Genomic DNA, 17411 nt, shown 5'->3' with positions numbered 1-17411 from the left:
TAATTATCTTCTGCTCATTCATTTCTACTAAATACTGAACAATTCAGAGAAGAAATATACAATACATTTGTTTTTTTTTGTTGTGTAGCAGACACAGAATGTGTATGACGTTGTGTGACGACCCCTCCACACCACTAGGTGTGTCTATGTGGCTGTTTGTGTCTTTCGGGTCTGGGTCGTCACGGGGATGGGCTGCACCTGGGCTGGTGTGGCCCATGAAAAAAAACTCTTCCAGTGGGTGTGGGGCTCTCTCAATGCTCGGGCACACCTCGGCTCTCATCCCGTGGGGGCATTGCGGCGCAGCGCGGCACAGCGCTCCTGTTTGTTTTTGATGCATTTTAACTTGCATCCCAAAGCTCTAAACGCTGCTGGAGGAGAGAGGAGAGAGGAGAGAGGAGACTGATCGGAGGAGGGATAATCAAGGAAACACGAGAGCAGAGGGAAGTATGAACAGAAGCATAGCAACGAACCAAAGCATACATCCAAATCAACAAAAGCATGGTTTCACCAGAAGAAGATTAGAGTTTTGGAATGGCCCAGCCAGAGTCCAGACCTGAATCCAGTTGAATATCTGTGGGGTGGTCTGAAGAGGGCTGTGCACAGGAGATGCCCTCACTATCTGATGGATTTGGAGCTTTTTTGTAAAGAAGAATGGGCAAATATCAACACGTCAAGATGTGCCATGCTAATAGACTCCTACATAAAAACAAAAACAGAGTGCTGTAATAAAATCAAAAGGTGCTTCAACAAAGTATTAGTTAAAGGGTGTGTACACTTATACAACCACATTATTTTATATTTTTTATTCTTCCCCCTAAAAGATTACATTTTTTTTCAGTTGAATTGTTCATGTTATAGGTCACATTACAGGTGGAAAAAGTCCTGGCATGATTTATCTTGGTCTCAATTTTTTACATCACAAAACCTGACATTTTAACAGAACAAAAAAAACCCAGTTGGTTTATTTTTCATTAATTATTCAATCATACCAGTTGGTTCAACATTTTTAAAAAACAGCATTTACACTTTTAATTTCACAGTTTAAATATGCATATTTAGGAAAAGTGGTTTGATAAGATGTGTCATCTTAGTGTCAACTAGAGTTCACTCTCATCAGTGTTTATATGATGAATACATATTTACAGTAATGTTCTGGAGATAGTATTGAATGATCCACCTTCTGAATATTATTTATCTGCTAAAACAAAACTTAACTCATGTTACATTTTGAGAGCAGGACCTTTTCCTGCAGAAATGGCTGTTACACTGTTGTATTTGTATTTGATTAAACAATCCAAGGACCTCCTCCATCTCTAATGAACATTTTAAGTGAAGTACACAAAGTGAATGATGAAAAATTGAGGTTTTTATTGAATATAATTTTACCCTCCTTGATATTTTGGCTTTACTCCCATCACTTCTGATACGACTTGTACTCATGCAACTTGTCCCGGACTCCCACTGTACATATCTGACTCACTGCAAACAAAATCTACCCACGGGTACAAATACCGTTACCTTAACTTTGAACCTTGAAGCTTGTGCCAACTATACAACAGTGGGGAAAGCAGGCCCACAGTTATATAGTTGTGGTCAGGGGCAGGTTGGATCAGGTTAAGTGTGAGGGGTTTCCCTTATAAAAGTCTGGCTGACGAACAACCTTGTTTCAACAAGCACGATGGCAAAGCTGGGAATATTGGTGGCTGTTGCTGTGTTTCTGGAGACGGTCTCTGCGGTTTCTGTGAGTGTCCTAAAAGTCTATTTTTTTATTGCATCCACTGTAAAGTTCTCTGTTTCGTGTCTTAGATATAACGTTCATTATACCAGTAATATTCTGCAGTTCTCTTATCCAAGACTGTACATTCGTATACATTTCCAACAGATGTCACAGTCTACCACATTGAGTAGATCTCTGTTTCATTGTACTTTATTATTTATCTGTATCCCTGTAGCTAGGTGTTGTGAACACAGAGGGAGGGATGGTGGAGGGCGAGAGCATTCCTCTTGGGCCCTTCCGTCACATCGACGTCTTCAGAGGGATTCCCTTTGCTGACAACCCTGGAAGGTTTCAGAAACCACAGCGTCATCCCGGCTGGGAAGGTGGGTGGACTGACTCAACTTCTCACCTTTTGATCATTCATTCACAGAGGTGTCAAAAGTATTCACATTCATTTCTCAAGTAGAAGTAGGGGAGAACGGGGTTGGTTGTCACTTTTTACTTTTTTGATGATTGCTCATCATCAAAACATCTTTCAACAGTCATTCCTACATTAAATTGAAGCTTAAGGTGTTGGCTTGAAATGTGCATCCCTCTCATTTTCCAACTCATTGTAACAAAGAGGCAATTCATTATCAAAGACACTCTGACACATTGTGACAACCAACCCCATCACAGGGATGGTTGTCACACACTATGGGGTTGGTTGTCACACACTATGGGGTTGGTTGTCACAATGGTATTTCAATGGGAAAAATCTTTTAAAAAAGGCAAGAAGGCAGAGCTAAATTTGAAAGTGTAACCCTCCTGTTATGTTCGTTTCTCAGGAACAGCAATAATGTTCCTAGGTCAATTTGACCCGGGGCATATTCAATTATCCACAAGTTTCAGAACCCCAAAAAATCCCAATACACATTTTTTTAAATCAAATTTTTAACTCCATTACTAACCATTTAAATCAAGACTAGGTCCAGTGGTGTTCTTTAATTCTCAAAGATCATGATTCAATGAGGATAACTCACTCGTTTTTCATTTAAATTAATGTTAAAACTCTTTTTAATGTACATTGGAAATTTCAATACAATAATTTTACCTGACAGATTTTTGTACATTTTATTTTACATTTTTAATTTTTTGTGAAGTAATGTTGATAAATTAACATTACTAATTTAGCTGGTTTGGAAGGCATATATTGCCTAAAATAGACTTTAAAAAGGGTCAATGTGACCCGCAACATAACAGGAGGGTTAATTGCACTGACAAGTGATAGGCCTACTGTTACAGGTTCAAATAATTGCTAAAGCCTGAATGAAAACAAGTGAATAAAAACAAGAGTAACAAGGTTATTTTAAAAATGTAAGGAGTAGAAATAATCGTCTGAAAAACAATTACTCTAGTAAAGTATAGATACCCCAAATTTCTACTTAAGTATGGTAACAAGGTATTTGTACTTCGTTACTTGACATCTCTGTTCATTCATGACAAATAATTTAAATAATCCACACCACAAAGATTAATGGTCTTCCACAAATCATGGCAGTTCATTGTATTGACTGAAAGTTCAATTTTTGGATGGAGAGGTAAACAAGCTTTTAGCCTAAAATGTTTTGTGTCATGAAGACATCAACCTGTAGTTCAGTCTGGTATTTTTAAAGTCTTATACTCAGTATATAATGTGTTACAATGATGTTTCAGCTCTACAAAATGCAGTGTGTGTATGGTTTATGTGCAGAGATTTGTGGTAGTGTTTCATTTAAGCTACATTTCTTGACACTATCCCTTCTCATGATTTTGATACAACGTTGAAGTCAGGTTGCAGACTAGTAAGATGAAATATGGTAGGATTTATGACTTAAAGTAAGAAGTATGGTATATTTTAAAAGCCTGACTTCCTTTGAAGTTTAGTAACACACATGAGTTATGTCACGTTTGTATATTCATTACATAATGTTGATATGGCTGACTCAACCTTGGAGCACATGGTCCAAACAGATGACTGAGGGGGACCCAAATATTTGTATTTCGAAGAGGAGGGCATCAGACCAAGCCGTCATGTTGACAAGCTGGGAGTTGGAACATTTGTTTAAACTCTTGACTGATTGATAGCAGTGTTGTACTTATCTTCAGCTATTCCACTCCCACACTGGAAATGTGTGTTTCTTGTCAGGTGTTCTGAAGGCCACTGAGTACAAGCCCAGATGTCTTCAGTTGAACACCCTCATGGTCGACACCAGTGGCAGTGAGGACTGCCTTTACCTCAACATCTGGGTTCCTCATAACAGTTCAGGTAAAGACCACAAGAAGCCTACAGAGCGACTCCCAGTTTAGATCTGAGCTTCAGCAAGATTCAATCATGTTTGTTTTTCAGTATCCAAAGATTTAGCGGTCATGATCTGGATTTTTGGAGGAGGCTTCCAGATTGGTGGCTCCATGGGTGAGCACTTCCTGGAAGACTATTTGTATGATGGGCATGAGATAGCAGACAGAGGAGATGTCATTGTGGTGACACTGGGATACCGTGTGGGAACTCTGGGCTTCCTGAGCACTGGGGACTCTGACTTACCTGGTGGGTGCTGGTTTAGTTTCTCACACCTTTCAACAAATTATACAGAGCCTTAAAGATGTTATCCTCCCTGCTGATGTTCCTCTGCATTAGTAATCTCTTCTGTGATTCCTCAAAAGGAAACTATGGTCTGTGGGACCAGCAGGCTGCCATCGCCTGGGTGAACAGGAACATCCGCTCTTTTGGAGGAGACCCTGAGACCATCACTCTCTTTGGAGAGTCTGCAGGTGGAGCTAGTGTCAGCATGCATGTGAGGAACTCTTTTTCTGGAAGTCTTCATTAATGTGGTAAAGGATAAATAATATGAAAATGAAACATATTCACTACACACCTGTCTTTTCTAAAATAATTTTGCAATATCAAAAAAGAATTAGTACTGTGCTATATTTGGATCAAGTTCAAGTTCAAGGTTTCTTTATATCCCCGGGGGGCAATTTGTCTTTCAGTCAGCAGTGACATAAACAAAACAGTACAACAAGTCACATAAAAAAGAGGGTCAGCCACGATGGACCAGGCCTTGCTGAGGGTCTTGGCTCGGTGAAGGCTTGACATGTCAGGCAGGGGTGTGCCTGCAACCCTGCTGCATATCTTCACTATAGCCTGCAGTCTATTTGAATTTTTTAGACTTGTTGACCCATACCAGGACACAATTGCAAAGGTTAAGAGCGATTCAATAAAACAGGAATAGAACATCTTCATAAAAGTTGTGTCGACATTAAAACCCCTGAGCTTCCGATAAAAGTAAATTCTTTGGTGGGCCTTTGTACAGACAGCGTCGACCTGATGCTCAAATGTCAGTTTGGAGGAAGATATTGGAAGATATTTGTGCCTGTTCACAATGTCCACTTCTAGATCATCAATAAAAACGGGAGAAGGCAGTGGGGGTCTTCTTAAATTCAATGACAAGCTCCTTTGTCTTCCCAGAGTTTATCCTCAGAACCATTGTATAAATTCTGCCACCACAGGGCCATGGTCCGGGCTGTTATTGTCGAGCAGGGAGACAATCACAGAATTGTCAGCAAACTTGACGATGTGGTGTCCTGTATGTTTGCTCTGACTGAATTGTTTGTGTATAAAACAAATGAAAGCAGAGATTAAACACAACCCTGAGGTGAACCGGTGGATGACAAAAGAACATCTGATAAAACAACATTGACCCTGACCTGTTGTGGTCTAACAGTTAAAAAATCCAGATGAGACCAGGATTGATGTTATGAGTGCTAAAAATGTGTGTCTGGATACAGTTAAAAGAAGATGATCAAAAGAATTCACCCCCCTCAAGGTGTGACACAGTACAATTTAGGAAAGTGCTTAGTGCATCCTCAACGCCCCTGTGTGCCCTATAGCCAAATTGCAGTGGGTCCAGGTCTGCCTCGACATCATCCATAAGTTGGTCCTTCATAATGCGCTCCAATGTTTTCATGACCAGGGAGGTGAGTGCCACAGGTCTGAAGTCATTCAAGGAAGACAGGCTTTAGGGACAATAATTGAATTCTTCCACATATTTGGGACACGGTGGAGATCAAGGGACATTGAAAATATGAAACAGAAGATGTTGGAGAGGTTAAAATCGGACATGCCATTGAAGTTAATTGCACATTTGTTGGTCTGCATCCCCATCATGCACTTTACACTGTCCCAAGCAGGACGAGACTTTCCAGCCCTGAACATGCTCTCCATTGTATCCTTATAAAGAGCATAATCTTAATCCAAAAGTGCTCCGAGCGGACTTTAGCAGTAAAAGTAAAGAAGCAACAGAGGATTTTTCCAACAAGCAGCACAAACACCAAGACCCTTTGCTGTAAGGTTTAAGCTCGGTATCAGCACTCATGAATCTCCTCTGGTGCAGTCGAATGTCTTTTTTAGAATTAATTTTTGGAGAAATAAATACCTTTTATGTTTTCTGTGTACCTGCAGACTCTCACTCCTTACAACAAAGGGCTGTTCAAGAGAGCCGTGTCCCAGAGCGGGGTCGCTCTTGCTCCCTGGGCTATCACCAAAGACCCCCGCAGGTTTGCTGAGGAGGTACATAAACAGTCTCTCTGACTTGTTATTATTTTCTTTCAAACCTTTTAAGGTGTTTTTTTTATATCCATCAGAATCTTCATATGTTCATATGATTGAAGAAGTTAAAGATTATTTGAACTCCCACACCAGATTGCTCTGAAGGTCAACTGCCCCACCAATGATTCTATGGCTGCCTGTCTGAAGATGGCTGATCCTGTGAAACTTACCTTAGCTGGCAGTATCAATATAACCAGTTCACCTGACAGTAAGAACCACATTTCACACTAACAAGTTCACCTGTTTATTGTAAACACATGTATACTGCTGTAGGAAGAACCTGAGTGAAGCCTCTCAATTTCTCACTATTTACAGTGAAACTGAGACTCCCTGCTGTTCTAGGGGATGTAAAGAGTCATGAGATTTTGCAGAGAAGGAAATTTCACTTGACTTTTGATCTGAACTCATGGTCTCTTCTCAAGTTGCTAATTGGACTATACACTGTACCACAGACCAAAACCTTTACTTGAAACCAGGCTTTAAACACGTTTATTTTTCTGTAAAGATCGGCTCCTCTGCATTGTTTTCATTTCTCAAGACCGAAGGTTGCCACTTGCCTTTCTCTTGCAGCTTTGCAGTTGCCACACCTTTGAATATAAATGAGACAAGCGTCTAACCTTTGTCTTAACTATTATCACTACTATTTATGAATTAAATTACTCTAATTCTGTTATCAGTTTAGAGATGATCTCATCAGCTCTACTGTCGTTGCCTGGTTTACGAGACTGGGTGTTGATCTACTTTTCCCAATCAGAGATGGTTGAGGTCCAGTAGCTCCTCAGACTGCTCTCACATCTGTGCCTGCTAACTGTCATTGTTCTAGACTCCCAGGATCAGGTTGAGATGGACGAGTAACATCTTGCCGCAATATTTTCCTATTTAAAAAGCTAATAAAAACTAATGTTTTTACCACAGTGTCAACAGAGCAGAGGTGAAATGAACCAGGACTCATTTCTGCGGATTGATTTAAAGTGACATGTGTGATCAGGTTGTCCCTCGTGTCACTTGCGCCATTAAAATTTAATCACCCTTGTTATGGGGTTTTGACTAATCAGAAACATGCATGCAGTGCAGCTAGCTAATAAGTTAAGCTAACACAATTAAGCATAATGATTGCATTCTCCTCCACCAGACCCCATTGTGAACAACCTGGTCCTCTGTCCTGTGGTCGATGGTGACTTCTTGCCTGATGAGCCGAGTAAACTGTTCCACAATGCTGCTGAAATCGACTACATCGCTGGAGCGAACAACATGGACGGTCACATCTTCACTTCTCTTGATGTTCCCTCAATCAACTTCAATGTGTTTGACACACCTGCGTGAGTACAATGAATCCATAAACAAAGGACCAACCTTCTTCTGACATAAGTGGTGTTATTAACTTGTGTCTGGGTGAAGGGATTGTAATCAGACTTCAATCTCAAACCTTTACTGATTGCAGCGAGGACGTGAAGAGGCTCCTGGCTTCATACACTAAGGAAGGCGGCGAGGCCGCTTTAACTGAGGCCTACTCCTTATACACCCAGAACTGGGGATCAAATCCCAGCCAGGAGACCATCAAGAAAACCATTGTGGATATTGGAACAGACTACCTCTTCCTGGTTCCTACTCAGGCTGCCCTCAAGCTTCATACTGCCAACGCCACGTGAGGATTACATTTTGCTGTAAAAGTTACTAAACAATAACATCAGGTCATTTGTGAGCCCTTTGGTTATCTTGGTTATCTTGCCAAAGATAAAATCTTTGATGCAAACTTAATTAATTGTGTATAATGTTTGCATCAAACAGCTCGTACATCTGCACCTCAAGGACAAGTGACACTCCTTTGAGGACAGCAAGGTTCAGATCCTGGACAGAGAAGAGTATTGCTATGAAAGAGGGGTCAAGGAAGCCATCTATGTTCAGCTTGAACACCCTTCTCTTAACAGAGGTGGTGGACTAAGACACCATTTGTCTCCTACATACAATGCTGTTTTGAATTCTCTGTCAAAACAAGTAAGACCATACTCACACCAGAGACCATGTGACTCCAACGACTGTCAGGAACTAGGTTAACAATTGTCAGGAGGTACAGAACGACTGTCAGGAACTAGACCAACGAGGACCCTTTGTGACTCCTGGACACACCCACTACTGTTAGTGGCTTATATCTTTGAGCTCTTCCCCAGTCTGGTCAGAACTGAAGAAGCCTTTTGAAGGAGAGGTGAAACATCTTCAAGAATTTCTACCAGTCCAGTTGCCTTACAGATCAAGCTTTGGGTGCGCTGCTGAAGGTTTTGAATTGTTACTACAATTAAACAAGCTACATGGGCTCTTTTGTTTTTTACTTGAGTGCTATGAGTTTCTTGATCTCTTTAAAGTTTTTCATTTCAGATCAATTTTCTTCCATGTCTTACCAAAGGACTGGTCGTACCTACTCCTACGTCTTCTCTCAGCCCAGCCGTCTGAGTGGCGTCACCTTCCCCAGCTGGATGGGAGCAGACCACGCTGATGACGTGTCGTACGTGTTCGGAAAGCCTTTCACCACTATCATCGGCTACGTGCAAAGCCACCGCGACGTCTCCCGCTACATGATGAACTACTGGACTAACTTTGCCAAAACTGGGTATAACTCGGACACATGACACAAGAGCACCACAGAAATACACAAACAAACTGAAAGACACATGAAAGTGGAAAACTGAAACTGCTTCAATTCATGTATTTCCCTCTGGTTATGTCCACAGAGACCCAAACAAAGGAGAAAGTGTGCCCACTACCTGGCCTGAGTTCCCCAGCCCTGGACACAAGTACCTGGAGATCAATTCTGATATGGACGAGGACTATGTGAGACAGGAGCTTCGATTACCTTTTGTTAATTTCTGGACCGTTGTCCTCCCCAAACTCTCTGAAGCCAATTTTGAACAAAAAGCTTCTGCCAACGCCTCTGTGCCTGAGGAAACCTTGTGAGCATCAGTAAAGGTTCCTTAGAAATAAATTGATGAATATAACAAACAATTTCCTCTGGATTTTTTCAAGATTCTCTTTCTTTAAGGCTCAGCAGTAATAACTGAGGCCACAGCTAACTAACTGTTTGGTTTGGGGCTTGTTCTGTGTGTGCATTATTAGTGGTGCAGTGGAGTGTTTAAACTTACCCATAAACTAAACTCTAGACAATAAAAGGTATGATGATATGGATATATTCTGTTAGCTTTTTATGTGGCTAGCATTCCCATGTTTACACAAACAAATTGTAGTGGTGGAATTGTTTGCTGAATGAAAACATGAATCAAATAACTTTCTTTGATCTGTTACTTTGGACCAACAGTCTCAACTCCAACCAGCTCCTGGTAATCAAAAACACCAGAAAAACTACACTTTGATAAGTTCTCCAAAATAAAATTCAAATTAATGGCCTCAGTTATATGATGTTTTTTAATTTGGAATTCATTATTCAGAATTAAATCATTCCAAATTAAAGTATTCTCCTTCATGTTTACATGGAAATAGTAATTCCAAATTCAGGTTTACATGGAAATCAATTCGGCTTAAGGTCTGGGGGTTGGGAAGGGTTCTGATTGGACAGGGGCAGGCATCACGTATTTACGTCTACCAGAAGAAAACAGACTCCAGTTCCTGCTTCTTTTATTCTCGGTTACAACATGGAAGACCACACAATAAGTACAATTTTCACTTTGATTTTGATTATAGTTTTGAATAAGCAGCTCAACACAAACATACTGCTTCACTTTCGTCAGCTGAGGACGAGAAGAGAGATAGAGGACCGGAGAAGGGACGCGGAAGACCGTACTTTGGCGAATCAAAGCCAACGGTTAGTGCAACGGCTGCTCTACCTCAGCCCACTGCCACATCCTGCTCGCAAGGCCAGACAGCACTGGATGAAAGTGCGAAGCAAGGAGTAATATATAAATAGTCTTGGCTCGAGTCCAGCGCTTGCTTCGGGCGGAAATCCTGGAATATGTGCATCATCGCCACAGGACAAGGGAACAAGCGTGCACAGAACGACTGGAATTAATTTAAAGCAGAATGAACGTATACATGATCGAGGAATTATTCAATTTGGATTTAAAATCAGAATAACCAGCCACTTTGGATTTAAGTTTAATTCAGAATGGCCATTTTCATTCAGAATTAGGTGTTTACAAGGTCATTTTTAATCTTTTTAAAGAGGATTCAATTTTTATTCTGAATTAAAGAGGAATTAAAAGTCTCATGTAAACGTAGCCATTGGTTATCTTATGTCTGTACATTCATTAAATAATGTTGATGCACAAGTTATGTTCAATACAATTTCTTATTTTGTAGCTGAAGTTTGTCACTTAGACGATGAACGTATTTCAGTACTTTCATACACTCAATGATATTTTTGTTCACTAAGCAAAGTTTTGGTACCAAACCAAACCAGACTGTGACCGTTTTGTGTTGTAAACTAATGTTAATGATTGTTGCATGTCTTAAAGTCAGATAATGAGGATTTAATACTATCTGGATGTTGCACATGTTTAATCACTAACTCAACCTTAGAGCCCATGGTCCAAAGAGACGACTGCGTGGGACCCAGATATTTGTTTTTGGAAGAGGAGGGCATCAGAGCAAGCCGTCATATTGACAAGCGGGGAGTGAGAATATTTGTATGAACTCTTGACCGATTGATAGCAGTGTTGTTTTTATCTTCAGCTATTCCACTCCCACACTTTATGATGTATTGATACACTGCTGGAACGTTCACACTGTGTGTGTCTCTTGTCAGGTGTTCTGAAGGCCACCGAGTTGAGGCCCAGATGCCTTTAGGTGAACCTTCTCATGACTGACACCAGAGGCAGTGAGAACTGTCCAGAGGTGTAAAGAGTACTGAACTATTTTACTTAAGTACAAGTACTGGTACTTTGATAAAATTTTACTTAGAGGCACTATGAGGAGTTTTTCACCAGCTGAACAGACTGAAACCAACACTGATACCTTCTCCATTGTCATTTTTATTGCCTTAAATAACTCGGAGAGGGTAGGTGTCAGACCACATGATTGACATTTGTCTTTAAAACATAATTTTTCGACTGTTTTCATGGCAAATAATCACATTGAGTGATTCACCTGGCTGTTAAAAGACAGCAGGGTGAGGTTTTTGTTGAAAACACTACGTTTGCATGTACAGAACAAGAGATAAGAGGTATCACTTTGTCCACAATGGGGCGCCAAAATTGAGATAAATCAAAAGTTCCCCACAGCACCTTTAAGTACAAGTAAAAGTACCTGTTTAAAATGTACTTTAAGTAAAAGTTAATTTGTATTTTAACAACAGATCTCTCCTGTGGAGCGCAATAAGCACAAAAAGATTTGAATTTCAAAGTTGTTGTTGTTTAATTAAGGGAAATCTTTACAAATAAAGTGTATTAACAACATGAAACATGTCAACACGACAGAAATGAACCACATGGCAGCTGCTACACAGAAAATTGCCCTGCCCTACTGTATGCTTTAATTCAAGTTCCTATGTTGTGGTTTCTTCTTTTCAACATTACTCACTAAACTTCCTGTTTAGTTTGAGCAGAAGCTGGTTTTCAAAGTTAGTAGAGGTCATCCTTGCTCCCTTTGCAGTAAAAAGGAGTCCAGCACAGCTGAAGAGACACTCACAGGCGGCTGAGGCAGGCAATTGGGGTATCTGGTGGTTCTAGGGTTCGCTTCCATATTGTTACGAAGTCATTGAAGTCCTTCAGCTTTGATGGATGTTTCCTCTGTGAACAAAATGTTTACATAATTATCAATGTGTTCATTTAACAGACAGAATTGAAAATATTTGCATTTATAGATAAAAGGTTTTCTACATGCATCACATTTTTGTCTTTTAACATTTAACAATGCACAATTCTTGCTCACAGAGACACCTGAAGATCTGAACAAATCATGATTCCCCTCCTCCTCATTCCCTCTCTGACCTTGTACATAACACTGTCTTGAAGCACTTTACTTTTTAGCACACTCGATCGGCATAACAACACTTCCTTGTCACTCCATCACAAGTTCCAGAACCAACCAATGAGAGGCCAGGATGACCAAGCTCCAGGTAAATGTAATTAGAACCACAGAAGTACATTAGTAGAAATAATTATAACAACATACATACACAAATAATAACTTACATAAACTTGTATGTAAATAGTTACCATATAAGTAATATAAACATATTTTAATCTTAACTCAAATTCCAAACTGTCTTTCCTATTAAAGCTTACATATATAATAGAAAGACGTGAGGGTGAGTCCACATCTGCACATCGGATAACAACACAGAGAGCATGACAGCATTTACTGACTTTGTGCCATGTTTCAGTCATGTTGGTCAGATACAGCCATGAAACTGGATTTCTCCATAATAAACGCAGTCTACGGTGTGTACCTGTGCTGTACTGTACCTGTCGAAGCACACCTTTGACTTACCTCTTCATACTAAAATACAAAATGTAATTTAACTACCATTGCACCGGCATAAATGTTTGAATTTAACTTACCTCTACGTGTTTGCACTGGTTTGATGTAGAGTTTTTATAAGCTGCTACCTCGGTCACTCTGGGCAAACACAGCTTACAGTGCATAATGAAGCTGTTGCCATTCTTGCACTAGAAGCCAAAGTAGTCCCTTAAATGTGGTCAGGGGTTTACTTCATTTTCTGTCACAGAACGCAACGTTTCGCCTCCAGCTAGGTCTGCACCACTGTTGTCTGTTTTGTCTGTCTCCATCTTTCTTGTGATTTGCAGTGGACACAGCAGTTGTCTCAAAGTAAAAGTACATATTTTAAAAACTACTTAAAGCTGGGGTCCGTGTCCCCTCTGACCGGATAAGGGGCTTTGCTCAGGACTGTAGTCCAGATCAGAGTCTAAGAAGCTCTCACCACGGGGGCTCTGACAAGCAGAAGAATTAATGACATTCAGTAAGTCCTACAGAAATTTACATTGTATGTCCGTCCGGACGCTGTAGGGATGACAAGCCGATTCATGAACATGTTGATCTTTAATAACCTGTTACCGTCGGCCGTGATCACGCCAACCAACAAAGCAACAATCAATGTTTGAATGAATGAAGAACTTCTCCTCTTGTCTCTCCTGCTCGTACACTCTACACCTCTCCTGATGCCTTCACTAACCGTCAACACTGTAGGAATTAAGAGCATCTTCACTGAACACGTTTAACAAACAGTAGAGCTGTTATAGTATTATATGTTATAACTTTTCTCCTGATATCGTGTCACCGGTACAACTGGATAATGCCAACATGACAGTTGTGAGTACTAACAATAGCTAACTTAGGCATGTACATTTTAAGTATTTTCCGTGATTGATTTTTGGAAATGTTAACGATCAATTATCGATTAATCAATTAAAAAAAATATATACATATTATTCTTTTGTGAAAAACAAGTCCATATATTTTTTTTCCATCAAAATTATATTTTCTACAGCAACAAAATGCATATAACTGACGGTATTGAATACGGGTACATAACACTGATTATCCAGGATCAGGCTCATAAAAGTATTCCCCACAGACATTGTCTTATAATGTGAAGGCTCATAATACTAACAGGAACGTACTTCAGACTCTCAGTGTCCAGTTTTCTGCCTGCTTGTTCTTATTGAGAAAAATAAACGTGTATTCGATCGAGGTGTCAGCTGGGAGCACAACCAGGTCATGATCAGTCTAGCTGCAGAAAAGCCCAGACGGCTCTGATGTTGCTGGTCTGCAAACACAGCGTACTAGCAATTCCCACCAGTCTGTTGGATTTGTATCTAAAGGTGGGAACTGTCCTGTTCAAAGTTGTTAACCCTGGTGTCGTTGTTGGTAGCAGTTGCGTATTGACCCTCTTTAAAAAGAGGAGACCTGTCACTCAGCCGCAGCCGCCAGCTGAGCGTCTCCGCTGTGCGCAACACCTTTAACAGCTGATTCACATCGAAACATGCTTTAAACTTAAAACATCTCCCTGATAGATGAATGTTAGATGAGACCACATATGGCTCCTTGCTGCTGGGGATTGTAGATCTGAGAACTGGGGGAGGCTGGCCTCTCGGTGCCGATGGCTCCTGCTAAAGTGGGGTACTGCAGGTAGATGGGGGGAGGGGGGGAGGGGGAGCTGGCATCCCGGTGCCGGTGGCTCCTGCTAAGAAGGGTTGCTGCCGGTAAATGGAGGGAGGAGCTGGCATCCCGGTGCCGTGGGCTCCAACCAAGATGGGCTGCTGCTGTCTATTAGAGGGAGGAGCCAGCATCCCGGTGCCCTGGGCTCCCGCTAAGTTGGGTCGGTGCATGCGGCTAGGAGGGATGGGGGGCTGGCATACCGGTACCAGGGGCACCCATTAAAGCGGGTCGCTGTTGGTGCTGGTATGTGTCGGGGGTTAGCCGGCATCTCGATGCCGGGGGCTCCTGCAAAGTGGGTCGGATGCCGCTGGTATGTGTCGGGGGGAGCCGGCATCTCAGTGCCCGGGGCTCCTACTAAGTTGGTCAGATGGCCCTGGTATGTTTCTGAGTTGCCAGGTGCTCCCACCAGAGAGGGTCGCTGCTGCTGGTGCTGCTTGGAGATTGAGGGGGTAGAAGGCTCCTGAAATCTTGTGTTTCTTCTTTCGGGAGGGGAGCGTAGGCTGAATCTCTTGAATTATTCCTTCCAGTTGATCTCTGAACCTGTAGTTGCTGCTGTGCTGCTGTTGTTCTTCTGCCTTGACTTAGTTTACTGTCCCTTTAATGACGCCTCTGACGTCGGTCCTAGTAGCTGGGCTATGCGTGTTGATGTCATCCAGAGCGGGTTGTTTACAGGTTGAAGGCGGCATGCGTGCAGTAGACTTTCAAAAGTTTTGTTTTGTTATCCAATCTGCGGAAAGGAATACTCCTTTCATTTAATGCATGTTGCAGATTAGCAACAGTTCAAGCGGAGATTGCTGAGGAAGCTTGGCGATCCGGAGTCCTTGCCGGTGCACAGTCGCCCACTCCATCACCACTCCTCGGTGGTGATGGAGTGGGCGAATGGCAACGGCGGCTGTGAGCTTCTGAATTTCCTCTTTTCTCAGTGGGAGAGGACTTGCAGAGGAGTAGTTTTCATTTTGGTGGCTATTTTAGATTTAGTCTTAGTCTTAGTCTTAAAACGAATATGCCTGTTAGTTTTAGTCACATTTTGGTCTTTTCAGCCCTTTTTAGTCTTAGTCTAGTTTTAGTTGACGAAAACTCAAAACATTTTAGTCTAGTTTTAGTCAGATTTTAATCTTTGATTTTTGCCAAAAAAATTTATCTCTTTAAAATAATTCATGTAGCTGATCAGCTGTCAGTATCAGGGTTACCAGGTGTTCAAATAGTCAATATTTCACTCTTTTAACACTTTAGTGTAATATCTTAAGTTAAATGATTTAGCCTGCTAAAAAGTAAAAAGAAAACATTCTTGATGTGACCACTATGAAGATATTTTGATTCTCTTGATTCAAATAATGTCATGGACACAATATAAGGGCTGTATTGCACTTTTACGACGGTCCCTGAATGCACCTAGCAGCGACAGAGGCACTGGACAGTCAGTGAGTTCATGGCACTCTGAAATGCATCTGCACCTTTGATGACAAGGAGTTGATCCAAACTTACTAAATGTGTCTGATGTTTCACCAAACTGGATTAAATCAAGCTGTAGACGAGGAGCTTTTTACGGTGATAGTGGCAACAACGTCAAATATTAAACAGACGTCCCCCGGTTGTGTCTTTGTCACTAACGCACACCGGGGGTAAAAATCCTCAATGAAGATGAGACAGATGCATGGAGGTGAGGAGAGCTGGTTCATAAAGCACACCTGCTGCAGGTAGAGACCAAGCTAACACTGAACCCCTCAGATAATAACTCAGCCTGTCACAGGAAGTCATCACTTTTATTTCTAAAGATTAGACGAACAGCAGGGGAAACATGGATTTTAAATGTCTGACAATCCGCCACTAATGTTTTCGTCTCGTCATCGTCTCGTCAACGAAATCAAAACATGTTTTCGTCTCTCTAAACTGAGAGCATGTCCTGTGGCACATCAGGGCCTCTTCAGTCGCTGCCTCTCCACATTGAAAGCTGTCAGGGTGATGAAGTTAGTTTTCTCACCTGAATGCATAGAGCAGTCATTTCCTATGCCATTGAAGCTCTTTAAGTCATGCCTGTACTTCACAGGGACATGTACAATGCAACTGGATTGTGTTCTGCATATCTTTGTGCTGCAGTTATTGCAAATTTGCAGAAATAAGTGTTTAGTATTGACCCCCATGTCCTGTGGAGAATTATAAACCTGTACCAGAAGACCAGAGAGAGCAGGAACCAGATCATTGTACAGTAAGTCATGGTCCTGATCAGCTCAAATCCAGACTTCCCCCAGAGTCATGACTTGGGTCTAACTGTCAGTTGCTGTTGTAAATAGTCAAAGGGGAAGGGACCTTTTTTTTTGTTTGTGATCACGTTTTTATTATCATTTATGCAGTTACATACAGACATAGATCAACAAAGGTCAAAGAGGATATAAAAAAAAACAGCAAGCTAAAAATAAACTACTAAGAATCAGGTCCAGAAGAAGAAAGAAAAGATAGAATGTGGAAATGATTCCCTTGTTACCATGAAGCTTAAACAGAACTTTTAAGTAGTGGGTGTCTGGAAAGAGGGGCCTGCCAGGGGACACCGTAGGTTTGCATTACTGTACGCAACTGCAGATAAACATAGAATGTAGAGCACTGTAAGTTAAACTGTACAGAGAGCTCCTCAAAGGAGACTAAATCTCTGACTCCAAACACAATGTATTCCTCTGTCATACCAGTTTCAACAGTAAGGACAGTTTAATGAATGAGACTCAGACTTCTCTGACAAACTTTCTCATCAACACATTGAAGAAACAAAGAATGAATGAGGCCCGATGTTTTCACAACAGAGATGTAAAGAAGTACATTTCAGTTAGACAGTTTTCCACTGAGTCCTGCTCTTTGATCACACACATTCATGCTGATGTGACAGAAACAGTCTCATGATCAGCTGAAGAGTGTGTGTGCATGTGTGTGTGTGTGTGCATGTGTGTGTGAGTT

At 41.3% G+C, this 17411-nt stretch overlaps 1 protein-coding gene and 1 long non-coding RNA gene across 4 annotated transcripts; one reads left to right on the top strand and one right to left on the bottom strand.

The window, feature by feature from the left end:
* The first annotated feature begins 1064 nt into the window (after positions 1-1064).
* On the top strand, positions 1065-9521 carry LOC117825080 (bile salt-activated lipase-like). 3 transcript variants are annotated; one of them, XM_034700715.1, is made up of 11 exons: positions 1065-1741; positions 1953-2100; positions 3885-4004; positions 4086-4151; positions 4400-4530; positions 6198-6305; positions 6438-6552; positions 7477-7663; positions 7786-7989; positions 8746-8949; positions 9071-9521. In XM_034700715.1, exons 1-11 carry the CDS (start codon positions 1679-1681, stop codon positions 9291-9293), a joined length of 1569 nt encoding a protein of 522 aa, XP_034556606.1. In that variant the 5' UTR covers positions 1065-1678; the 3' UTR covers positions 9294-9521. The 3 variants fall into 3 exon arrangements, with proteins under 3 accessions (XP_034556606.1, XP_034556605.1, XP_034556607.1); XM_034700714.1 differs by having other exon boundaries at positions 4086-4283; XM_034700716.1 differs by lacking the exons at positions 8746-8949; positions 9071-9521 and adding an exon at positions 8133-8518 and having other exon boundaries at positions 4086-4283.
* A 2162-nt stretch (positions 9522-11683) lies between these two features.
* LOC117825082 lies at positions 11684-12368 on the bottom strand. The gene is made up of 2 exons (XR_004633776.1): positions 12219-12368; positions 11684-12076 (listed from the first exon to the last, which is right to left on the bottom strand). It is a non-coding gene; the product is annotated as an uncharacterized LOC117825082 (long non-coding RNA).
* Positions 12369-17411: the final 5043 nt, after the last annotated feature.

This window comes from Notolabrus celidotus, chromosome 14 (assembly GCF_009762535.1).
Source record: "Notolabrus celidotus isolate fNotCel1 chromosome 14, fNotCel1.pri, whole genome shotgun sequence".
Taxonomy (NCBI): Eukaryota; Metazoa; Chordata; class Actinopteri; order Labriformes; family Labridae; genus Notolabrus; species Notolabrus celidotus.
The sequence above is the reverse complement of the archived record's forward strand: the minus strand, read 5'-3'. Positions and strand labels throughout refer to the sequence as shown.

Coding starts and splice junctions, on each gene's coding strand:
- LOC117825080 (XM_034700714.1), top strand. CDS start 1,679: ATGGCAAAGCTGGGAATATTGGTGGCTGTTGCTGTGTTTCTGGAGACG. Junction 2,101..3,884: donor GCGTCATCCCGGCTGGGAAG/GTGGGTGGACTG, acceptor GTTTCTTGTCAG/GTGTTCTGAAGGCCACTGAG. Junction 7,990..8,745: donor CTTCATACTGCCAACGCCAC/GTGAGGATTACA, acceptor GTCTTACCAAAG/GACTGGTCGTACCTACTCCT.